The sequence below is a fragment of the Ovis canadensis genome, chromosome 2, assembly GCF_042477335.2.
Source record: "Ovis canadensis isolate MfBH-ARS-UI-01 breed Bighorn chromosome 2, ARS-UI_OviCan_v2, whole genome shotgun sequence".
NCBI classification, from domain to species: Eukaryota; Metazoa; Chordata; class Mammalia; order Artiodactyla; family Bovidae; genus Ovis; species Ovis canadensis.
Genome location: NC_091246.1, coordinates 51,286,664 through 51,312,052, shown reverse-complemented (window position 1 = coordinate 51,312,052; position 25,389 = coordinate 51,286,664). Strand labels below are relative to the sequence as shown.

Genomic DNA, 25,389 nt, shown 5'->3' with positions numbered 1-25,389 from the left:
TGAGCCATCAGGGGAAGCCCACTTTCTGCCTTAGGTAGCCTTAAACATGTTCCATGAGTATTTGAGTTACCAGTGTAAATGCCACTTCTTCCCCACTTGGGCTATGAACTCCTGGAGACTGGAGCCCAGTAATTGACAAGAAACTGAAGGGACAGAGCTTATGGGCTGAGGAAGACTCTTGAGAGATCGGGGCTGAGTTGCAATCTGATGGAAAGGTCAGAAATGTCTCTTGAGAACAGAATCTGGGCCACATTTGCAAGGTTGTTGTGCAGTTTGCCTGTGGGGATTTGAAAGCTGAAGGCACCTTTCGAGGCCTCCCTGGGGCTATGTACCCTACTGGGGATGGCAGCTCAGGGCCTAAAGAGAGCTGGGCTGGGCCCAGGTCAAAGCAGCAGGGGCATCTCTGTGAGGCCAGGAGGGTCACTCTGTCTGTCCCCTTCCCAAGCATACGAGGAGGCCCTGGTGCTCTCCCTACCTCCCAGCAGTAAACCCTCCAGTCTCTGAAGTCCTGTTTCCCTCATCTTGTCCAGATTCCTTTGCAAAAACTCATGAAACTAGAACTGGCAAAGAGTGATTCATAGTCCAAAGTGCCTAAAGAACCTTTTTAATGAGTTTTTTTTTTTTTTTTTTTAAATCCTTTTCTCCCACTGCTTGCCTTTCCAGACAGGAAACTGTGTAAGAGGGTGATGTTTTCTTGCCAGCTTCTAAGAGCTCAACCTTTTGCTTTCCTGAGGCTACAGTGAGTGTACCAGGGGTCAATGGTGTGTGCTGGGGGGTCAATGGTGTGTGCTGGCGGCCAATGGCCCAGTGCTCTGCTGGGTCAGGCTGGAGATGGGAAGACGGAGAGTTCTGCAGAAGGGGTTGAGGACAGTGTTGAAAAGTGACGAGGCAGGACCTCTGTGAGGCTGCTTCATGGTGGGGGCTGCTGCTGTGGAGGGATGTGAGAAAATGAGGCAGGCACCGTCTTGGATTACCATGGGTGCAGGGAAAGGTTTTTGGTGAAGGGGCAGGTGGGTGGCTGCTTGGCCTGGTCCAGGGATCTGACCGGTCCCCACAGTGGGATGCAGACACCATCTCTATTGTCTGTGTGGTCACTTGTAGCTGGGTAGCTGGGTTGGTCGTGAGTCCCCTCTGGGTCTCAGCCTCCCTGGCCACAAAGCCAAGGGACTGGACCAGCTGGGCATCTAAGGTCACTAGAGGTTTGACATTGATGACGAGGGTGGTGATGTCTACCCTGACCACCCTGTGGGGCTGTCCCGACATCAACATGCAGGTTTGCTAAATTGTGAAGTACTGCAAGTACTCAGGGTAGAAGTGAGGTTTAAGCATACGGATGGATGCCTGAGGGTGGCCCCATCACTAAGAATTGAGTATCAGCTCCTCTATGGGGCTTGAGCCCTGCCTAGGCTCTTCTGCATCTCCAGGGCTTTGCCTGGCGTGTCCCTTCTACCTGAGATGCCCACCAACTGTCCCTTCCTAGGGAATACCTACCCTCCCCTTAAGGTTCAATGTACCTCTGCCCTGCGGCTTCTCCAGACCCTCCCACCCTTATGCCAGCTCCGGCCCCCAAGCCCTTTGCCAGCAACAAGGCCCAGACTGGGAGCTCTGCTGCTTGGGCCAGACTGTCCTCACCTCTGCTGCCCCCTCTGCCCAGCCTCGTGCCTGGTACCCAGGGCTCTGATAAGTATCTGCCAAAGGACGGATGGATGAGCCCTGTCCTCTGGGGTGGAGAGCCCTGTCCCCTGGGGCCACACTCCCCCAAACTCTCTCTCTTCCCCAGAACACCCTCGCAGCAGGGCCCAAGGCTCACATGATAACATAGTCAGAATTCCAATGTCAATATGCACCGCAATCCTGATAATGGCACTCCCCACCCCACCCCACCCCTGCCAGGCAGCCTTCGGCATCAGAGACGCCAAACCTCCATGGTGGCTGGCAAAGCTGGCACCTGCCCCAAGCAGCTGGGACATTCAGTACCAAGGCAGTTCCATTTGGGGTTGAGGTGATGAATGCCAGGTGTCTCTCCCTGGATGGCAGCCTGGCTGGTTACTGGGGTTGCTCTGGAAAACAAGCCCAACTCCCCTTAGTAGGTTGCCCTGATCAGCCATGGACCGCCCAACCCTCCTCCCTACTTCTGGCCTCCTTTGAGGGAAAGCTGACCAGGTAAGACCACCCCTCTTGTGTTTGGGATCTAATGGCTCTAGACAAGCATGCAGAACTGAACCCTCTACCTCGGCACCCGTGGGCAGAGACCAGTCATCCAGACTGCACTTCCTGATAATGAGGACAGACAGGACAGGTGCAGGAAGACAAACCCGGGCCTGATGGCAGAGTGCTCTGCTCGAGGTCCCAGCACAGGCCCCCCTGAGTTGCGCCCCCCACCTTCTCCCCTTGCCCGGGAGGTGCAAGGGATCTGGCCACAGCAAGCCAGGCGAAATCCGGAGAGCCAGGGACACTGATGGGCCTCTCCGTCTATATGGAGAACAGCATTGCCTCTCGTGCACAGGGGAGGACACAGGCTCAGAAAGATGACACAGCTGCCGAGGCCACGAGGTCGGGGAGTGGGAAAGCCCAGCCCCTGGACTGTAAGCCTGTGACAGGGCAGGAGGGTCTGGGGAAGGGAGCAAACCCGGGACGAAAAGAGAACTACGCCCTTAGAACCGCGACACACACACTCTTCTGAAGCGTGAGCCAGCATTTGCGTCTGTCCGCATGACGGATGGCACGGGCTCAGGGTGCTGGGGAGCGGACCCTGCGGGCCCTGCCGTTGTGAGTCGTTCCCACCCCTGGTTCAAGATTCCTCCTGTGCTCCTGGTGAATAAACAGTGAATAAACGGAGGCGCGATGGGCCCCTGCCATGCACAGGAATGACTGGGCTGGAGTGGGGTGCCCCACCCGCTCTTCTGTGCCTTCAATCAGTCCTCTAGGGAAGATGCCTCTGGCCCGGTCCCAGATGACGGAATCCCAGGAGGAATGCAATACACTGTGGAGCTCAGAGACGGCCAGTGTGATGAGTGTGAGGAAGACCAGGGAGTAGGCAGTCTGTGCAGGGCAGCAAGGAAGGACGGATGGTGACTTAGAGTCCCATCTCTGAGGTCACTCACCTCTCCCACCTCCTGCAGCCCAGAAAGGCACAGTTCACCTTGAGGCAGGAAGGTGAAGATCTGGAAGCATCATTCATGGGCACCTGGGTTGCTAGGTTACCTCAAACAGTGGGGAAGGGGCGGCATGGAGCAGTGGGGAGTTCCAGACCCCCGACCCTGGCAGCACAGCAGTGGTGTGCCCCTCTCCCCTCTGTTGCCCTCTCCCCTAGGCAGGGACAGCCCTTTGACTTTGGCTGCCACCAGCCCAGCTACAGTTTAGCGTACTGAATTCTCCTTGGCTGCAATAAAACCTGCCTGATTCTAAGCTGTCAGGCCTGATGGTGGACAATGAAGTGTCCATGTGCCGCTTGCCCTGAGTGCCCTCCCAGAGGCTCAGAAATCCCCTCGATGTCCTCCCTGGCAAGGCAGCTGTCCAGCTCCTGGTTGCACATCCCCAGTGATGAGACACTCACTACCTTCTGAGGCAGCTCTGATTCCTGATAGGCTTGAAGGGTTAGAGAACCGCACCTCTCGCTGACCTGGAATCCACATGCCCATAACGCCCCATCTACCACTTCTGCCCTGATGTCCTTGAGAGATCTGTGGTTCCTCCATGTCCCCACATATCCTCCCTTCTCCAGGCAGACTTCCAGTGCCTCTGTTTCCTGCCCAGGCTCTGCTCTGCAGTTTGTCACAGTCCCTTGCAGGTGGGGTCAGTCGTGAGCAGAGAGCCCAGGCCAGTCTCTGTTTGTGTGCACCGACCCTACTGACTTCACGGCTGGCCTGCACAGGGCTCTTCCGATGTGTCCTAGCAGTTCTCTCTGCATCACCTGGCCTTGAGTAACAGCAAGCTGAGTAGAAAGAAAGCAGGCAGTTGCTTGCTTTCTGGTGGTCTGTGCTGGCTGACCGTTGCTCCTGGTGGTCTGTGCTGGCTGAAGGACCTGGGTTTATATCTCAGTTCTGTCATTAACTCTTTAAATCCCTCCTCTCTCCCAGCCTCACTTTTCCTATCTGTAAAATGGGTTTTAATCAATCTGTTGGGTTCCATCCAGCAACAGAATTGAAGGATGAAACCCTCAATCAAAAAACCCTTTTCTTATTTCAGGGGCACCTATCCTGAAAGCAATACAAAGCAGCTGTAGGTGATCATGTCAGCAAGATTCTTCCTGACTCTCCGTGGGGTTCCTTACAACCGTCGTGCGACACATAAAGGGAGACTTTCCCGAACAGTAGCCAAGAACAGAAGGAAAGGGTGGTTCTCAGGGGGCAGCAGGAGCAGTGGGGCGTCAAACACCCGGCCTCGAGCGCTGACCCAGCCCCTCTCTGAGCCTGTTTCCTCATCTGCACAACGGGGACAGATGTTTCTCCTCAAAGGGCTGTTGTGAGGTTTCAAGGAGGGACAAGACACGCTAAGTGCTTCTATAGTCCCTGGCTCACGGGAGATGTGGAAGCTATTCTTGGATATTTAATATAAATCCTAGGAAAATGCCCCTCCTCTTCAAGGGAGGCAGAAATGGAGAATATAAAAACTCCTCTGTGTCCCAGGAGAATTAGATCAAATTGGAAAAGCAAGGCTTGAAATAACTCATGCTGGCAAGTTTCCCCGGGGGGACACTGGTGGGTCTTTCTGCCTCAGAGAGCCGGGCCAGGTCGCACATCGCGGGAGGCTGCCGAGGGCCAGGGGTGGCCGAGGTTACTCACTTCAGGGAGAGGGAGTAGTCGTGCCTGCTGGTCTGGCTGTTCCGGACAAGGTAGCTACACTCCTTACAGAGGCGCAGCAGGTTCTCAGCGTCGCCCCTGCTGATGGCTCCGTGATACCATCTGCGGAGAAGAGATAGGGTCAGAGTTCAGCAGGGATAGACCCCTACCATTGACATCCCGAATCCCATCTGCCCCGAGGAGGCTCAGCCCCACTGGAGGGCAGCTGTGGGCATCCTGGGCCTCCTTGTCACTAGGCAGCGTCCCTGTGCGTGCAGATGTCACGTGTGCCTGTGCGCGTGTGTGTGTGTTCAGTCATTCATTAGATATCGACAGAGCGCCTGCTGCATGCAGGTCTTAGGGAGAGTATGGTGAGCAAACCTGGCCTCCACACCGTGAAGCACAGAGTCCAGTGTGGGTGCCATGAAGGACACGGAGCAGGGTCGCCTGGCTTGGAGCTGGCAGGAGGGACTGCTGTCTTAAGCAGCAGCAAGGGAAGCCTTCTGCAGGGCGTGACGTTTCAGTATGGACCTGAAGGAGCTGCGGGAAGATGCCACAAAGGAAGACGCTGGAAAACAGCCTATTTGGCAGAAGAAAGGCAGCCAAAGCAGGATGCCTGGCATGTTTTGGAAACAACAAGAAGGCCAGTGATGGCTAGATTGAGGCAAGGGGGCAGTGTGGGCGCAGAGGCCTAAGAGGCCCCGTGGCAGGGCTGCGCTGGGGGCCTTGCACACAAAGTGATGCGAGGACTCTGGTTTCTCTGAGAGAAACGGAAGCCATCAGAGGGCGCTGACAGGCGGGACACATGCTGGCTCTGCGACTTCTGCGGGACAGAGGGCGGTGCTCGTCACTCAGGAAAGCAAGCGGTGGGGTGGGGTGGCCAAAGCAGTGCTCCTGCCAAGTGCATCTGGCATCGACCGGGCACGTGGGAAGCCCAGCAGTTCTGCTTCCGGGCAGCGCGTGGTGAGCGGCAGAATCACATGGGAGGGGTGCCGTGGCAGATGCCTGGCTAAGGCCCCGAGTGCAAGACAAAAGGGGGACGTGAGTTTTCAAGATTGGAAGAGTTGAAGGTAAAATTTCTGCGGCAGAGTGAAGACCTTGGATGCTGGTCAGTAGGTGTACTCAGAACAGGTCACTGCTTCCTTCCATTACGGTCTCTGAGGGATCGGATTAATGGGAAGATGGCCAGAGATGTGGTTAGGAAGGGAACCAGAGGTGCCAGTGGTCAAGGATAGATCATGCTTTGGCCGCGGAGGCACAGACCTGGCTCTGCCACTGGCCGGTTGGGAGTCTGGGGCAAGAAGCTAAATCTGGGTGCATCTCAGTTTGCTAAGTTAGGGTCACTCTATTCCTGTTTTGGGGTTGTGAGGATTAAACAGAATGATGCATTGAAGGGCTGATGGAGAGCCTGCAACGGGGTGAGTTTCAGCATCAGCCAAAAGAGAAGTGAACTTGCAGACAGCCAAAGGTCACTTCCCCAACTACCAGTATTTCAGGCTGCTGCTGTGTAGACTGCATTTTCATTTTATACCTCCCCCAGGTGTATGGAGGAGCCTGCCTCCGGAACCTGGGCCAGGAGTGCCCTGTGACCAGAACCCGTGAGAGTTCTGATACAGACATCCTGCGTGGAGAAAAGCATCACACTGCCTTTCTCTGCACGTTCTGCCATTTTATAAGGCAGTGTTCTAAATAGTTAGCAGCAGTGAAGATGACATAATTATAACCTAAAAAAAACACCCCAACTCAACCAGCTCTAGGAAAGCAAAGACTGCAGAGTGAGAGAGATGTGAGTATCCCTGCCCATCGATCTTGCGACAGAGTCACTGATGGCCCAAGGGGTGACCGCCCACAGGTCAGACCCGGGGCTGGACATCTGCAAGGGGACTCGCTGAGGGAAAAGGTGAGGGGAAGCGTACACTGCAGACCCACGTTCCTGTCTATACTTACACAGAAACTAAGAGGATGTGACGCTGGGAATTGCACGGATTGCCATAATGACAACACTCCCAGAGGTGTGACGGGCCAGTGTGTGTTTAAGAAAAGATATGTGAGTGTAACTGGGAGACGTGGTTAGACAAGGATGGAGTTGACTTTAGAGATGAGAGTTAACAGTTCGGCCAAGGTTGTTTTCCAGGAAATTTCACCTGTGTAACACAGCCCCAGTGAGCTGACAAAATGCTGTTTTATTAGCCAAGCAAGTTTCAGCTATTTGAAGCAGAGCCATCCTCAGGGAAGGCCAAGAAGTAGTCTCCAGGGAGGCGCTGTCTGAGCCCGACTCCCAGAGCACAGGACAAGTGGCTCTAAGGGAGGCGGTGGCAGATGGGCCTCGGGGGTTCTAGATCCTTGTTAAGGGTGATCCCTGGTGGGTAAATAGGATAAGCTGCTGGTTCCTTCCCCAGCTGCTCCAGCCATTCCACATGTAGAGAAAGGCAGGGGACTCGGGGTCGAAGATCAAAGGAAAAACAGGAGGAATTGGGGAGAGAAGAGGCAAAAGACACTCAACTGGGGGATGGGGAGAGGGCAGACTGTCAGGATGAGGATGGCTACCAGGAGACAGGATGGGCCTGGCTGGCAACCCCTGGGCCCAAGGAGGACCTGCCTGAACTGAAAGAATCCAGGCAGGAGGCCATCCTGGGGATGCACTGGACTTTGTAGAGCTGGCCACTCAGGCCTGAACCACGGGAATTAAGAAGACTCAACCATCACCACCCAGTCCATCCAACACCCATGAGATCATGCAGTTATCTACTCACCACTTACTATATCCTTGTTCTCAAAGGGCTGATGCAGGCAGATAGAGAGTCAACCAACAGATTCAGGAAACAATTTCAGATAGTGACAACTGCTATATAGGAATACTGGGTTTGTGATAAGGCAGTGACTGGGGTGGGGGAGGTGCCTACTACGGAATAAATGGACAAGGGGGCAACCCCGAGGAGATGACATTTGACCTGAGAACCTGCACGGAGGAGGAGCCAATCATGTGAAGAGCCAAAGAAAACACGTTCATCACAGAGGCAGCACCAAGTGCAAAGCTCCAGAAGCAGGAATGAGCGTGGGGTGTTCACGGAGCAAAAAGGCAGCAAGAATGGTTCAGTGCTGTGACTGTGGGAAGTGGGACAGGATGCGGATGAACAGGAGGTGGGGCCCAGTTCCCCGAGGCTGTGTAGGCCACAGGAAGAAGTCTGATTTCATTGTAAGCACAGGGAAGGCAATGAGAGTTTTAAATAGAGATGTTAAGAGATACTTGCTCTGGACGATTTTACAAAAGGAGAATGGCCAGAGGGGAAGTGAAGCAGGAGACAGGCGAGGAGGCTTCTGCAGGGGTCCAGACGGGAGGACCTGAGATGACAGGAATGGATGGAATCGGGATGTGTTTTGGATGGAAAACTGGCAGTTAGTAATGCACTAGATGCTGGTGTGACGCCAACAAAGGAATCCAGATGATTTCAGGGCTGTGGCTTGAGCAACGTGGTAGATGTGATGCTGTTGGGGTGGGGTGGGGTGGGGAAGGTGGGCAAACTGGGGAGGAGCGGGTGTCCAGGAGATCAGGAGTCCAGTTTTGAACGTGTTAAATTTAAGATGCCCATTCGTCAGCCAAGTGGAGATGCCAAGAAGGCAGCTGGTCGTAGGAGTCAGGAGTTCTGGGAGAGGTGTGGGTTGGGGATGCGAACTGGTGACTCACCACCAGCATCCTGAGGAGACTACCCAGGGAGGGCACGTAGCTGGAAACCGAGCCCTGGACAGAATAACCTTCGGGTCAGCTTGAGGTGAGCAGCCGGCGGGGGAGGCAGAGGAAAGCCGGGAGCAGAGAGCGTCTTAGAAGGAGGGAGCCGTCTAATGTGCTGGCTGCCACAGGGGTCAGAAGAGGTCAGCTGGTTACCCGGGCAGAAAAGGGAAGCAGATTGGGGTGGATGAGAGAATGGGAGGTAACGGAAGGGAGAGTGAATGCATTGACAGCTCTTTGGGGACTCTGTTCACCAAGGGGACAGCTACCTATTCACTGAGCACCTATTACGTGTCAGGCACCAATCTAGGCACTGGGCACGCAATGGTGACCCAGACAAGTTCCTGCCCTCATGGAGGTTACGTTCCCAACAGGGGCTAGAGTCAAATGGGGATGTCTAGTCGAGATTTATTTATTTGTTTGTTTTAAGAAGTTCATAAAGAAGGCTGAGTGCCTAAGAATTGATGTTTTAGAACTGTGGTGCTGGAGAAGACTCTTGAAAGCCCCGCAGAGAGCAAGGAGATCAAACCAGCCAATTCTAAAGGAAATCAAGCCTGAATATTCACTGGAAGGACTGATGCTGAAACTGAAGCTCCAAAACTTTGGCCACCTGATGCAAAGAGCTGACTCACTGGAAAAAACCCTGATGCTGGGAAAGATTGAGGGTAGGAGGAGGGGGTGACAGAGGATGAGATGGTTAGATGGCATTGATTCGGTGGACAGAGTTTGAGCAAGCTCCAGGAAATGGAAAGGGCAGGGAACCCTGGAGTGCTGCAGTCCATGGGGTCACAGAGAGTTGGACGTGACTGAGCGACTGAACACCACCACGAAATTCATGACTAGGACGTGTTTATGTGCTGATGGTAATAATAATGCAGAATGGAGCGGGTGGTGGGCGGCCTCTAGGAGGCTGGGGAGCACTCACCCCTTAGTACCTGAGCAGCCTTTCCACTGTCCCAGAAGGGCCAGCGAGTAGTTTGGGTGCCTGGGCAGAAGTGTGACTACCCATCCCTGACAACCCTCTAAGACTGGGGCACCTGCTCAGTGTGCCCACCTTCCCTCTCCCCTGCACTAGGGTGGGGAGAAGTTGGAAATTGGAAGCGCCTACTAAATTCTGAGGCAGCATCAGCCCAGGTGGGATATAGTGAACCTCTCGGGCTGGGTCCTGGGTCCTGGGTCCTGAGGCTCTGCTGGAAGTGGGATCTTACCTAAGCCCACCACCCTACCTCTTGGGTGATGAGGCAGGCCTCTAGCAGGCTGGAATAATCCCAGGGAGATAAGATGATGGGGAGGAAAAGCCAGCCACAACTCTGGATTTGGCTGAGGGCCTTTTGGGTGGGAACAGGAAAGGAAAGGCAGACCTGCCCTCACAGGGCTCATGAAGTCCGTCCGGGTGTGGGCAGAGGGGAGGCTGGGCCGCTGAGCCCAGGCAGACCTGGGTCAGGATGCACGCTGAATAGCTCCCAGGCTTCTCTGGATTATATTTTGTTTGTTGATTAAAAAGCACACAGTCTGATCAGAAATAAGCAAAACCTGCCACCCAATCTGTGTGGCTGTGAGACGTGAGAGATTAACACGACACCTGCTGGGAGCCTCCCCCACCCCCTCCCCCCATGTGCTCTGTGCAGCAGGCGCAGGGCTGTCACAAAGGAGGCTGCGGCACACGCTTAAAAAAGGGCACACGAGCACATGACATCATTCGGAAAACTCTGCACCCTGCTCAGCAAGGGAGCATTTCCTGTGAGGGACGCACTGCCGGCTGGGCGAGACCAGAATTCCCTGGGTGGAGACTAATATAATACATGATGCACTCGACGAGGTCTCACAAGGAACCCGCTGGGTGTCTGCTAATCTCCTGGCCTTACTGAGTGCCTACTCTGTGCCGGCCATGTGCTAAGGGTGAGGGAGAATTGCATACAAGAGGGAAGTGAGAGGAAGGTGTGGGGTCGAGTCACAGCATTCGTATCCTGCCTCAGCACTCTGAGCCAGGAGGTCCTAGCCAAGGCTCCACATCTCTTGGGGTCCCGATTTTCTCATTTTGCAATAAGATGATAACCCCACTTCTCCCACATTCACTTGTGAAGAGGGCGATGCCCCTGATGGTATGAGCATGGGATCCAGGATGTGCTTTGTTAAGTTCCCGGAGAAACTTACTCTAGGGCAGGTATGTGGAACAATTCACAGAGCGAGTGGCAATTTTGGGAGATGGGATTTTATCCTGGAGGCCATGGGGAGCCATGGAAGGTTTCAGAGCAGAGCAGGGACCCGAGACCCCAGCGGAGAAAGGAGACGACCCTCTCGCTCAAGGGGATGGAGACAACACTGACCGGAGTGTTGTGGAGAAGCAGGGGGCAAGGGGCAGCAGGGATGGGACTTGGATGCTGATTAAAGCTGGGAACTCTCTGGGGGAAACCCAAATCAAGAGTGCCAAGGTCTTGCCCAACTAAGATCAAGCAGATGTGGGGCAAAAAGATCACTCCTGCTATAAATAAAGCTAATAGGCAGCAGGATTTAGCATGTGTATGTGTTGGTTAGTCGTGTCCGACTCTGTGACCCCATGGACTGTAGCCTGCAGGCTCCTCTGTCCACGGAATTCTCCAGGCCAGAGTACTGCAGTGGGGAGCTATTCTCTTCACCAGGGGATCTTCCCAATCCAGGGATCGAACCCGGGTGCTGTATGGCAGGCAGATTCTTTACTATCTGAGCTTCCAGGGATGTGGGGCAAAAACATCACTCCTACTATAAAATAAAGCTAATATGCAATCACGCAGGAGGGTTTAATATACATTTAGCGTTTTAAAAGCTCACTTGCTGCATGATGAAACTAGAAAGGAGGATACAGAAGGAAGGAGAACGCCATGTGGATGACCTCACTGTCCTTCCTACTAGCCATCCGAAGGCGGGCAGGTGATACGGAGGAGGGAGAGGACGCATAGGGCCAGGAATCAGGAGAGGTGTGCTTTAAGCCCGACCGGGCAGACTCGGCCGTGGCCTTGGCCTGTGAGCGTCGATAGTGACTCCACGAACTGGCCGCTGAGACTGAGCTCTGCTCCCTGAGGACTCACATTTGCTTCTCCAGTGGCACAGCAGGGTCCACTCTCTCTCCCAGGATCCCACAGAACTCAGGGCTCCCATGTTTGATGGGCTTGAAGCCTCCTCCGGGAGCTCGAAGCTGGCGCCGCCGGTCCCGGGAAGGTGAGGGGGATGACTGCCGCTTCTCACTGCCATTAAACTGGGCTGTGGGGGAGAGAGAAAGAGCACGGTTACCCGGTTACCCAGAGCTCAGCCCAACAAGTTACTGGCGGCACATAGTGGGGCCAGGAAATCAGCATGGTTGGTTGATGATTTATAATCTGCAGGCAGAAGAGCTCCAGGCAATGAACAAACATAGCTCAAAAGTTGTGGGCTTTCCAAACCAGGATGTGAGGTGCCGTCACAATCAGATGGTGCAATCGAGGGGCTGGTTGAATCTCCAGAGGACACTGAACTCAGCCTTATCCCCAAAGGAACCCTCCCGCAACCTCCATCAAAGAGGACATGGTACTCCCAGCGGGGGCTCTGCTCCCTAGACAGTTATCAGGGGCAAAGTTTTTCTTTATTTTGTGCCACAAACCTGCCTCCAAGTGGCTCCTCTCCTCCTCCATTCTCCTACCCTCCCCCGAGCCCAGGGCTGCACTGGCCACATCTGCCCCCTTTCTCCTGGGACAACCAGAGAGTTCCAGTCGAGGGGTGTGCTGCATCACAGCCGTCTGTTCCTCTATACTCACCCCACCGCGTGGGCCCTCCACACAGCCAGCCCTGTCCTGGATTAGCCCCCAGGTGAGGCTGGAGCGGTGCCCACCACAGTGGGATGAGCCCTACAATGTGCCTTCCTTCCAGCCCTGGACCTGCAGGAGCATCCTTCACCCATGGGCTGGGGAGGTACCTTTCGAGGGCAGGACCCTGGAGACACCCCACAAAGAGTGGAAAATACTGAGCTCAAACTGGAGTTCCCAGGACATCCCTGGTGGTCCAGTGGTTAAGAATTCACCTTCCACTGCAGGGGATGCAGGTTTGATCCCTAGGCAGGGAACTAAGTTTCCCACATTCCTCAGGGCAACTAAGCCTGCATTCTGCAACTACTGAGTCCATGTGCTCTGGAGCCCTTGTGCCACAATGAAAGATCCTGCAGGCCGCAACTAAATACATAAGTATTTTAAAAACAAACAAAATTGGAGTTGCCAGAAGTGTTGGCAGAGACCAGTAGTCCACCTGCAAGTCATGTCTCTGGGCTTCCGGTTGCCTCATCTGAAAACTAGGGATGACGACTGTACCCAACTCGTGGGGCTGTTGTGAGGAGTCTGCCAGGGGGTTGACAGCCGTCTCGGCAGAGCGCCTGGTGTGCTGGGTAAATGCTATCATAAAGGTTTGCCTTCATTACTCTGATCATGCCTACTCAATGTGGACACATACTAAGTACTTCACAGAAGCCTCCAAACTGCCCTGAGTCCCCCTCTGAAGTTGGCCATGACCAGCTGTGCACCTTGGCTAAGCCACTCCACTTCTCCGAAGCCCTATTTCTTATCATACCGACTGCTGTGGGAATCAGATGAGGGACTACAGTTGATTGGCCCAGCATATACTAAGTGCTGAGTAAACTGGGCCAGGGCATGAGGAACCATGTACCACGTCCAGCTACAGGCCCACAGACACACAATGGTAGAAATCTCCCCAGCCCTAGCCAGCAAGCACGGACGTGGCGAGCCGTCCTCTGACCCCAGCTACACAGCAATCAACCTCATGTTCACAGAAGGTGGTGGGAAACTCCTGCCCTGACAGTGGTGATGTGGGGTCTATGGACCACCGAGGATGGTGAATGAACTCATGCGTCTCAGCCATGGAGCCAGATCATCCATCAGGGCGGTGGAGCATTTCCATCCCTCTGAGACAGGCTTCTCTAATAATCACTACAGAAAACAGCGGGGAGGGGGGTTCCTGCCAACGGAAGGCTCGAGACAGGTTGGACCCATGTGTCTGGTCACTCTCATGACTGCAGCAGGGTCTGGCAGGCTCTCCCTTCTAGACTTTCGTCCACGTGGGCCAGGCGTGGTTCGCGGTTGGGGAAACAGCACTGAGCAAAACAGAAATCCCCACTTCAGGAGTTCAGGGTCTGAGAGACAACAAGTAAAGTAAGTCAGATCCACAGCACACCAGCTGGGGCTAAGTGCTCTGGAGAAAAGGAAAGCAGGACAAGGCAGGCCTCTCAAAGGACAGCATCTGAACAAATGCCTGGAGGAAGGGGGGGCGAGCAGCGTGGACGTCTGGGGGAAGGACATTCTGGGGAGAAGGAAGAACAGATTCAAGGCCCTTGACTTTAGGAACGGGCTGAGGGTGACTGAGAAACAACACAGCCCAGGGCAACCGGAGTGGATTGAATTGGGTGGGATTTGAGGCCCAGGGGAGTGGGAGGGAGCAGGGCCGCGTGGTTGGGGGTTTTGTGGACCCTGGGAAGGACTTTGGTTTTATTCTGAGAGAAATGAAGAGCAATTCTGACTTCTGATGGGGAAAGCTTTTGACCTGGTACTCTTTAACAGGACTACTGGGCTGAAAAGGGACGGAGGATGTGAGTCTATGGGAACTCTCCATAATTTCATCTCAGTTTTGCTGTGAACCTAAGACTACTCTTAAAAAATCAAAAGTTTGTTAATTAAAAAGAGAGAGAGAGTGAGATGGACGAGGCAAGCTCCTGTAGGACAGGCTGGCATTGGAGAGGTGGATGGAAGTGACTGAGAATCGGACTTGTGTATGTCTTCAGGATGGAGGGAGAGAGAGACAGAGGGTCAAGGTCACTACCGGCTTTCGGCCTGAGCATTGGAGGACGGGGCTGGCAAGTTCAGGTGAAGAAGGCTCACAGAAAACCCTAAGCTCCGTGAGAACACATGACAGAGGTCAAGCCCCAACCTCCAGACACCCACAGCCTATGATGCCAGGACTGGGGCAGAGTGAGGACCCTCCTGGGGGCTCCCTGCCCTCTTCTCTGGCTACAGTTCTGTCCTGTGTCCAGCCACGGGGACAGACAGCCAGGTGGCAATGACCTCAAGGCCCTTCTAGGGGACAGGTCCTGGGGTTGAATGTCTGAGAAACAAACATCCTCCACCATCTGGTTGATGAGCTGAGCTTTCAGTGGTGATAAAAGGGTGATGTTCAGAGCAGGGGGCCCCCACACATATGTCCTTTCCCTGGCTTCCCAGCAGCCCAGCTCCCCAGTCAGAGCTCGCAGGGAACCACACCAGCCCTCAGGGCAACCAATCAAATGGGGTACATGTCCTGGGAGTGGGTGTCAGGGAGAGGTGAAGCAGGTTCTGACCTGAGCCATCTAGCTTGCAAAGCCCTGGATGGGTGACGTTGGGCAGGGGCAAGCACTGGGATCAGGTAGACAGGTGAGGGCCTGCTCACCTTTCTAAAGAGCTGGGACTTGATGCTATGCGTGGGTTGAATCAAGGAATGCCATCCTTCAGACTGGGCTTTAAAGACCTCTCTGACTGCTGATGGAGAGAGGGTTTAGGGGTGACCCTGGAGGCAGAGAGGTAGGGAAGGTGATGGAGGCTGAATCCCTCAGTGATGACAGGGATATGGGAGGTGCCTCCAACAGGACTTGACTACTTGCGGGGCAAGTCAGGGGAAGACTCCTGTGCAATACTGCACTGCGATGGAGATCGGGGCACAGTGGGAGGTGGGGTCAGGGAGAACGGGACCAGTGTGCACTTTCCCATGCAGCCTCCCGTCTGCTAACTTTCTGGTTTTGGGGAATGGAGAGAATGGAGACAGGACAGTGCAGCAGGCCTCTGGCCCAAGTGGTGACTGGTGCCCCAGGGGTAGCAGAGCGGGGGTGTGGGAAGGGGTAGGTGGGAGACGAGGTTCTAGACTTAGTTCTGCCACAGGCAGGTAAGAGTGAGAGACCAGATGAACTGTAAGGCACTTTCACCTCGGACAATCTGGGTGCTCCACTGGCTATCGGAATCTGGGAATTTCTGCCAGTATAAAATCCTACTGCACACCTCCTGGCCCAGAAGGTGAGAAGAGAGGCATGGAGCATGCAACACGATCATGGAAGGCACGTAGGTTCTCAAGACCAACCACCTGGCAACCTACCTAGTCTCAGGTCTCACCATGCCACCTTCCAGGCTGTGTTCTTTGTGTGAATCATCAGGACTCTTGCCTCTCTCCTCATCCACCTGACTGACTCCACTTGTTCCTTAGGAGTCACCTCTTCCAGGAAGCCCTCCCTGGCTTCACCCTCTTTCCAGACTCACCTTGATCTCGGCCTCAGTTCAGTTCAGTTCAGGCGCTCAGTTGTGTCTGACTCTTTGTGACCCAATGGACTGCAGTATGCCAGGCTTCCCTATCTATCACCAACTCCTGGAGCTTACTCAAACTCATGTCCATTGAGTCAGTGATGCCATCCAACTATCTCATCCTCTATCGACCCCTTCTCTGGCCTTCAATTTTTCCCAGCATCAGGGTCTTTTCCAATGAGTCAGTTCTTTACATCAGGTGGCCAAAGTATTGGAGCTTCAGCTTCAGCATCAGTGCTTCCAACGAATGTTCAGGACTGATTTCCTTTAGGATCAACTGGTTGGATCTCCTTGCAGTACAAGAGACTCTGAAGAGTCTTTTCCAACACCACAATTCAAAAGCATCAATTCTTCGGTGCTCAGCTTTCTTTATAGTCCAACTCTCACATCCATACATGACTACTGGAAAAACCATAGCTTTGACTAGATGGACATTTGTTGGCAAAGTAATGTCTCTGATTTTTAATATGCTGTCTAGGTTGGTCATAGTTTTTCTTCCAAGGAAAAAGTGTCTTTTAATTTCACGTCTGCAGTGATTTTGGAGCCCAAGAAAATGAAGTCTCTCACTGCTTCCATTGTTTCCCCATCTATTTGCCATAAAGTGATGGGATCGAATGCCATGATCTTAGTTTTCTGATCTCAGCCTATGGTATCCTAAAGGCCAGTTTCTTTGTTTGGCTCCCCATGAGCCCCTCAAGAGCAGAGGCTACACCATATTTGCCCCCATTCCCCCATCCTTAGTACATGACCACAACATAATAGGTGCTCAAAGAATGACTAAATGAAGAAACTTAATGAGCTGCTGTTTCATTTTACTGGGGGAAAATATCAGTTTTCAAACCAGATAAATTGGATAAAACCTAATAATGTTCCAGTCAACACTGCGATTCCCCACTGAATTAATTTATACATTCGCTTGCAAGCTTAATAATATAGGCATATATTTTAGAGGGAACAGGTGGTGATGAATGACAGGCTTAATTAGGCAAATCATTCCACCTAAAATGAGAATATACAAACTCCAAGCGCAGTGATTCAGCAGCACAAGGGAAAAAAAAAATGTTAAGAACAAAAGCACCAAACACAACTGTTTTCATTCCTTCTAATTAAGTTTCTCTTTAATCTGCAATTTTAAAAGGCAATTCTTTTAATTTAGTGATTTTCTGTAAAAGATAATGGAAGACACAGCCCTCAAAAGAATATCTGCATTTAGAGAAAAAACATACCATCCCTGTGAGTTGTTAGAATGACAGTATCTAATTAATTCCACCTATAGGCAATTACAAACAGAAGTCAGGGTTCTGCTGGAGGGAGGGGAGCCTCAGGCAGGCAGGGCCAGGCCTCTGGAGCCCTTCATCTTTGGTGCGATGACGGGACCAGAGCCCTGGTGGCAGCCGGAGAGGTGGTCCAGTTAGCGGCTCCACCAGCCTCTGTCTCCAAGGCAGGTGCGGTGGCCCTTCGCGATGCCCTAAATGTGCTTCCACAGCTCTGATCTGATGAGATCTTTAAGACCCAGCTCAGATCTCCTGGGAGGCCTCTCCTCCACCCAGGTTAGCCTTTGCTGTTGGTGGTCCCCTTCCTACTTGTATTACAGATTTCATATCAATTAGGCCTGAAATTGGGTCAGTGTTAACAAGCACCCATGCTAGCTCTAACCCTCAAGACAACCCTGCCACCCTGTGAGTGAAGGGAGGGGGTTACCATCTGGATCTCAGAGCTAAGTGACAGGGCCGGCCAGGCAGGCATTGCATCTCCTTTATTTAGTCTTTGCAATGACCACCAACCGTATGATGTCTAGAAGCTGCCAAGGTCTGGCACAAAAGCCTGCCTTCCACAAAACCTCCCCATCCCGCCTTCTGAGAACTCCCCTCCTCCAGTATAGCTCACAGCACTCCACCCTTCTCTTGTATGTAGCTCAGCAAGCCCCCAGCCACTCCTCCCCTGACAGCCCATGGGGTTCTCTGGGGGACAGTACCTAGGACTTATTTTCCTCTCCAATATCTTGTCAGCCCCTAAACTGACTACAGTGCTTGGCATAGAGGAGGTGCTTAGTAAATGTTTGCTTAGATGAAATAAATGTGTTCCTTCTAGATCTGGCTCCTTCCTGTTTATCATTCAGGGCTAGCCAAAGAGATCAGGTTCCCAAATTCCCATAAGCCTCTAAAGCACAGCTCTCTGGGTCCAGAAACCCTTGCCAGCTCCTAGGTCCCCAGGACAGGAAAGGACAGAGAACTCACTCTGGTGCTTGACGCCCTCGGTGACTTGGTGACAACCCTTCTGGGTTCCACACCCACCCCTCGGCTCCAGTCACAAAGAATAGCTGGTCTCCCATCCCTCATCTCCCTGCTTCCAGGCCTCTGCTCTGCTGTGTCTGCCCTGGAGAATCCCTTTCTTCAGTATCAATGGGTGCAAAAATCCTAGCCATTTTTCAAAGTTCAGCTTTCATGCTGCCTCCTGGGGGCAACTTTGGTCAAGACCACCCAAGGTGGAAGGCTTCCCAGGTGGCGCTAGTGGTAAAGAACCTGCCTGCCAATGAAGGAGACAAAAGCAACATGGGTTGGATCCCTGGGTGGGGAAGATCCCCTGGAGGAGGGCATGGCAACCCACTCCAGCATTCTTGCCTGGAGAATCCCATGGACAGAGGAGCCTGGTGGGCTACAGTCCATGGGGTCACAAAGAGTCAGACACAACTGAAGCAACTTACACGTACACAGGGCCCAGAAGAAAGGACTTCCTTCCTCCCTTCCGGAACCCCGCCTCCCCTGTCTAAGGCATTGTCTGACCCCACCGCAGTCCACAGGATAGTGCAGGGTACACTGGTGTCTTCTCAGAACCAGGTGGAGATGAGGCCTCATGCCTTAGCCTCTCCTGGAGTTCTCTGTGCCTGACACACAGTCCATGGGCTGCAACAAGGCCAGACAACAGAACTGCAGCGGCTCAGCTTCGTGGAGAGGGTATGGACTCTGGAGTTAGGAAGAGCCAGGTTTGAATCTTGCCTCTGCCACTACTGTGTGACTTTGGGTAAGTTTTTAAACCTCTCTGAGCCTTAGCTGCTACTTCTATAAAACAGGGCTGACAAGGCCTAAACCATAAAGGACTATGGAGGTGATTAGTAAGAGAGGACATAGCAAAGTCCAGGCAGGGCCCCTGTACATGGTGGTCCCTTCTCCCCATGGCCACATCCATGCTCAGAGCAGCTCCTTTTCATTTACTCAGGAGGATTAAGTGCCTTGTATCAGAAACCACCTTCTCCAGCCTGAGCCGAAATTCCTAAGACTCCAAGAAGACAAGACATATTCTGATTTTTTCAAAGCTGAATTCTCAGTGCCTAGGATAGTGCCTGATGTCAATGCTTAGACTCTATTGAGTGAATGAATCTCCACCCAAATTTATGGTCAGCAGGTCCAAAAAAAACCTCATTCATCAATCAAGAAAGGAAACTTAGGAGCTGGACTCCCCCTTCAAATCATTTTAAAATAGTTTTGAAAAATGACTTGACCTTTACTGAGTGCTTCCTGTTCACAGGTGGGCATATGCGAGGACCCAATGTGACATTCTCTGACACAACAAACTGAGGAGGTTGGTGGGACTTTATGTTTTTATGAGTGGGGCCTGGACTGGGCATGTAGACTGCCCAGCAGAGAGGAGCAGGCCATCACGCCAGGCAGGGGGCCCCAGCCCCCTGCCCCTGACCCTCTGCTTTGGGATGAAAGCCTGGGCAGCCTCCCCTCACCTAGGGGTGCTCTAGGAGTGCCTTTCTCTAGGCCAGGCCAGGAGAGAAGACTTGACAGTCTGCCAAACATCCCTGAGTCCTCCGGGCTGACCACGAGTATGGATGTTGGTCCCTAAGGATGGTTCATAGGGAATTGGAAGGAAGTGAAGGGGACCTAGGGCCTTGGGTCCCCAGGTGGGGCCTGTGGATCAGTGGCTGCATCTTTCTGGCTGGCCTCCGGCCTCCCCAGTTCTCCAGCACAGGACAGAGTCCCTTACGCAGGGGCAACAAGGATTAGAGAACTGAAAACAAAACCCTGTGCACAGAGCTTTCAGGTGCTGAAGAGGCCTTTTAAGGCCCCATGTGGATGAGGCGGGAACAAATATGGGGCTGACAGGAGGGGCCTGCAGTGTTCCAGGTCTGGTGTTTGTTCATGGACATCCTATTACTTTGAAAACACAAGGGCAGAGAGACCAGAACGAAGGTGCCCACAGCACCCTTTCCGCACAGTCTAGGGTGCTGATTCCTGCACACTGCTGGTCTTGACTCTGGCCAGTTTTTGATAGAGGGGACAGGTGTGGAGTGGGGAGGGCAGGGGTGGAGAGGCATATAAGGGGCTGCAGCCCAGGTAGTCATGAGCCCCCAAGAGGGGGCAAGGAGGGAGACTGTGCACTGATTTGGGAGGGGGGCCCCCATGACCCAGAAGCTTTCATGACAATGTGCAAGCACTCCTACTTGACTAAAACTCTGTTCCCAACAATGGTCCTCTGCTGCTTCAACTTTCTAAACATGCCTTCTGCATCATCTCGCTTGTTCCTCATAGACAAGCATTAGAATTTCCATTTTACAGGTAGAGAAACTAGGGCCCAGAGAGGTGAAGCCCCCTTCTCCCCTGTAGTTCAAGAGCAGGCCTCACTCTCTCCTCTCCCCAGGGAGTGAAGGCTGTACCTGCAGATAGGTTTTAAGACAATGGGCAGCTCAGCACATGTTTGGCTGGCTCTTTTAGGATCACCAACAACAGGCCTCTGTGTTCCCCTCACAGGCACACGCAGGCCCCAGGACACCATGCTGCCATATCTCAAGGGCAGTGCCTGAGAACAGAAGTTCCTCATTATAAGAGGGGGTAGTGGTGACTTCCCGAGAAGCAGAGCATGGGGAAGCCTGTGAAGTGGGCGCCTAGAGGCCGCCTGGGCTCTAGGAATGCCATCTGGGTTCCAGGAATGCTGTCCATGCATGTACACCCAAGCCTGGACTGGGGAAGGAGGGGCTGGCACGAATGAGCATGCCTTTATCCTCCTAGTCTGCACCCCAAAAGGGAAACATGGATGTGGCTGCCTGGTGCAAAGACCCCACCCCGAGGGCTGCTGCTTGGCTGCAGGAAAAGTAGGGATAAATCCTGATGAAAATGATAAAATGACCTAAATGCAGAGGCCTTTACAGCTGCCAAAGCAAGCCATCTCCACCATCATAACTCATTTTAGAAATGAGAAATGACCAGCTGCGAAAGGGACTGTCCCATGTCGACAACTAGACTTGAACTTGAACCCATATCTTCTGAATCCCAGGGGCCTCTAACAAGTTCAGCACAAATCCTATCTACAGTGCAACAAGTTCTCAAAAACAGTAATGATGATAAAGATACCCAAAGCCAGCACCCACTGAACACTCACTGTGCCCCCGACTTCTGGCACCGATTCCAATTACCACCTGGTTTTACAGATGAGGAAACAGGCCGTTTGACCCAGGTCACCCTGCTAGCAAGTGACAGCCCAGGGGTTTAAATCTAGACCCTGCAGCTCTGCTAGCTCTGGGCTGGGCTCCTGTCAGATGGAGAATGCCCACTCAGATCTAGTGCAGTGTGTCTCCCAACACTTTCACCTGCAGACACCCACAGACACTTAGAGTCAGTCCTAGGGCCTGGGAGAGGGACTTCCCTCAGCCACAAGCCTCAGAGGATGTGCAGGAAGCAGGCTGGGCACTTGTAGAAAGGAGTCTTCCCTCCCAGGAAGCCCCAGACCTCACCCAGCTGCTCATTGTTTCTGCTGCTGCCCATGCATAGATGGAATTACAGGAGAGGAATGACAGGATGGGACAGGTGCCTGGCTCTCAGGGCCCTGCTTGTCACCTACTGGCACACAGTCTCCCCACCCACAACCTGGCAGGCGGATTCATGGGCCAGTCCTCAAACATCCAGGGACACGCTCTCGGCTTCTAGTTCAGACCAATGGCAGCAACCGCAGCCATTGCCAGCCACTCACAAACGCGCCTCTTCCTCATTTGAAGAGAAGACAGGTGTACAGCTTGAAAAAGTGATGTGAAAACATACCATCTCTGTGTGAGCAGGCTATGTGATACCCCTCAAGAGAACTTGGGGTTGGTTTTCCTGAGACCTAATTTACTCAATAATTTAATAAATACTTGTGCGTTCATTACATGCCAGGCACTGATCAAAGGTGGGGACCTAGGTGTCAACAAGGCCCGCTGAGTCTCTGACCTCACAGAACTTAAAACCTCTATCCACACGAAGACCTCTGTCTTGTCTCATTCTACTAAACATTTGGGTTTTTTTCCACACAGGAAACAAAGGCACTTGAAGAAGAAACATTTCTATCAACATAATTAGCAGGCAAGCCAAAGCTATGAAACACCAGTGTTTTTCTTTTCGTTTTTTTTAAGGTTACTAAATGAATTCATTCATATATCAAACAGAAAAACCAACTGGAAAAACCTGTCCCTCAGTAACATATCAGCCAAAGGAAGCGAGTGATCCCAGTTCTCTCGTTTAAACCCTCCCCCTCCTCTCTGCAGACCTGCTGTTCACACGTGTTAAACATTAATTACAACTGTTACTCATTACATAGCAAAAAGCTCGGAGTACCAACACAATTGTTAATTTCCTCCCAGGCCCAAGGCATTCTGGGAAGCTGAGCAGGGGGCAGGAAGCATGCTGGAGCCCCACTGGGGCCAATGGTGAGGAGGTGGCACGCGCAGGGTGCAGGTGATGGTGGCAGACGCCCCGTGGACTCTTCTGCCGAGGCTGAGCCTGTTTATTCTAAGCACACGGGCATGAGTCACAGGCTTGGTGGGAATAGCGAGCCTGGAGCAGGCGCTGACGCACTCAGTGTCAGCACCGCCACCTTCAGAGCACTTGCGTTTCACAGTGACAAGTCGCCAGCTCAGTACGGAGTGGGCGCAGCGGCTTCTGCCTTAAGAAAAGCCACCTTGTAAAGTAATTAGCCTCCAATTAAAATAAATAAATTTATATTAAAAAAAAAGAAAAGAAAAGCCACCTTACCCCAGCACAGGTAAAGGGAAGGTTCAGACCTGCCCGAGCCATACTCACAATGTCAGGGCAGCAGTGGGGAGAGCGCCTGACTCGACTTCATCAACTGTGTGACTGTGGACAGGCTGCTCACCGTCTCTGAGCCCGAGTGGTGCCATCTGTGTGATGGCAGTGAAACCACACCATCCCTTGCAGGACTTCATAGGGTCAACCCACGCCAGCCTCGTAACTGGGCCTCACTGTCTATTAACTTCCTGCCCCTCCTCCATCACCCCCTTACCTTCATGGGATTATCTTAGATTAGCCAACTGAGCTGGCTCAGGGACGACTCACAGATGTTTAGGAAATAGACATACCTGGGACCTCACTTTCCCCTTCCTCTGCCCTTTTAGCCTCCCTTGATGAGGCTGGGAAAATGTCAAAACTCAAGAGGGTGCCTGCCAAAGGGGTGACCAACACAGCAATAGCACCCCTTCAGCTGACAGTGACAAGGGAGTATCTGGCTGTTCCAGAATAAACCAATGCACATCCACAGGGGATGTGGGGGGAGCACAGAGGGGCCCCAGCCCAAACTGGGATGGGGGTGGGGAAGGGAGTCATGTCAAGGGAGGCTTCCTGGAGGAGGTGGCACTGACACCCCTGAGCCAAGCTGTGATACCCCTTCCCTACCTTCTCCCTGGCCCCAGCACCTAACATATAGTAAGTACCGAGTATGCTGTAGGTTCGCAAAGTGGGGTCCCCAGATCAGCAGCCTCAGCAACACCTGGGCTCCTGTTTGAGATGCAGATTCTCCAGCCTCATCCCTGGAACCTACTGAATCAGGAGCTCTGGGGGTGGGACCCTGTAATCTGTTTGATGCTTCTTGCAGGTGACTCTGCCACATGCTCTGAGCAAACCAACCAACGAACGAACATGTCACAGGTAGAATCGAGAGGGGTTTGGGGGAGATTGGCAGTGGAGACCCTCTCACACCTGGGGACCAGTGGCCTGGTCCTCGGGAGGGACTGAATAAAGGATGGAAGAACTGGGTGGTTCATGGTGAGAACTGTTGCTGGAATCGAGATGGGAGTATCTCCTACAGAAGTATTGTTTTCCACACTATCCATACCTCTCATTGCCTGCAGTAACTGGGAGTGAATTTCATAAACGGGCCCTCTGTGCCCCCAAAGTAGCTTTTTATGCAGTACTGTTTTAATATATAAAATTAAATTTTACTGAATACAGCAAGCCTTCCCTGAGCACCAGTAACCATTCTCTCAGGCATGACCCTTTAGAGTTTATGAAGTCTTTTTTCAGTATTCTCCCTTGATCACCACAGAGATCCAGTGTGATACAGTCTGTGACAATCCCTGTTTTACAGACAGGAAAACTGAAGCTCAGGAGGCTGAGAGCCTGTCTGAGACCCCACAGCTGGTGAGTGGTGGGGCTAGCGTGTGCACTTGGGATTGTCTGATGCCAACTACTACCCAGTGGCTCCTGACACCAAGACACTGTGCTGAGCTTTCAAGGGCAGAGAAAGTGGCCGAGGAGCTTAGTAAGGAAGACAGATAAGTACTCAAAATAAGTATATTCAGCATTGAGTCATGTCTGACTACTCTTTTCGCTAGAAGGCAGGCCCATTGCTGGCTGAACCCAGGACACTGCTTTAAAAGTAACTTCAATGGGGACAAATCTCCAGACAGTGAGTCAAAAACAAAATGACTTTGTTTCTCTGAAAAATCTTTTTTTTTTAAATTTGACCCTGCCAGGTCTTAGTTGTAGTACGTGGATCTTTAATTTTCATTGCGGCACGCAAAATCTTTAGTTGTGGCATATGGGATCTAGTTCCCTGACCAGGGATCAAACTTGGGCTTCCTGAATTGGGAGCAGGAAGTTTTACCCACTGGACCACCAGGGTAGTCCCTCTCTGAAATATCACCTTCACCCACTCTCTTGCTGCCCGGCACCTTTAGTAAGCACTCTGATCACTTGCTTCTTCTCGGAGGCAACTGCAATCATTAAAAACATAGCTTTTAACTCAACCCACTGAATTAAAAAGAAATGTTGATCCATCCTCTGTGTATGGCCCAACTGGCTCTGCCATGAGGTCTCCAGCAGTTCCTGTTCCTTCCCTGGGCCTCAGTTTCCTTGGCTGGACAAGAAGGAGTGGGAGGCCATGGTGCGGGGACCCCTCCCTCTGCAGAGCAGGGGCAGAGCACGACCAACCCGTGCAATGGCTCTGGTCATCCCCGTGCAGTCACGAACCTTCCAGAACTTGGGCTGCCACAGGCTCCTCAGCTGGAACCATTTCGAGTGGAAACCTACACCCCAGGCACATATCCTACTCACTGTAGACACAAGGAGAAATTGGTGACATTGCCAACAAGGTCTATCTAGTCAAAGCTATGGTTTCCAGTAGTCATAAATGAATGTGAGAGTTGGACCATTAAAGAAAGCTGAGCGCTGAAGAATTGATGCTTTTGAACTCTGGTGTTGGAGAGACTCTTGAGAGTCCCTTGGACAGCAAGGAGATCCAACCAGTCCATTCTAAAGGAAAGCAGTCCTGAATATTC

At 52.7% G+C, this 25,389-nt stretch overlaps 1 protein-coding gene across 1 annotated transcript in view; it reads right to left on the bottom strand.

The window, feature by feature from the left end:
* SHB (SH2 domain containing adaptor protein B) overlaps nt 1–25,389 on the bottom strand; it is a 134,910-nt gene that overhangs the window by 16,755 nt on the left and 92,766 nt on the right. Inside the window, exons 4-5 of the mRNA XM_069576129.1 lie at nt 11,574–11,745; nt 4,785–4,904 (exon numbers count right to left, since the gene is read on the bottom strand). Coding sequence (XP_069432230.1) covers nt 4,785–4,904; nt 11,574–11,745 — 292 coding nt within the window. The remainder of the gene's footprint in view (nt 1–4,784; nt 4,905–11,573; nt 11,746–25,389) is intronic.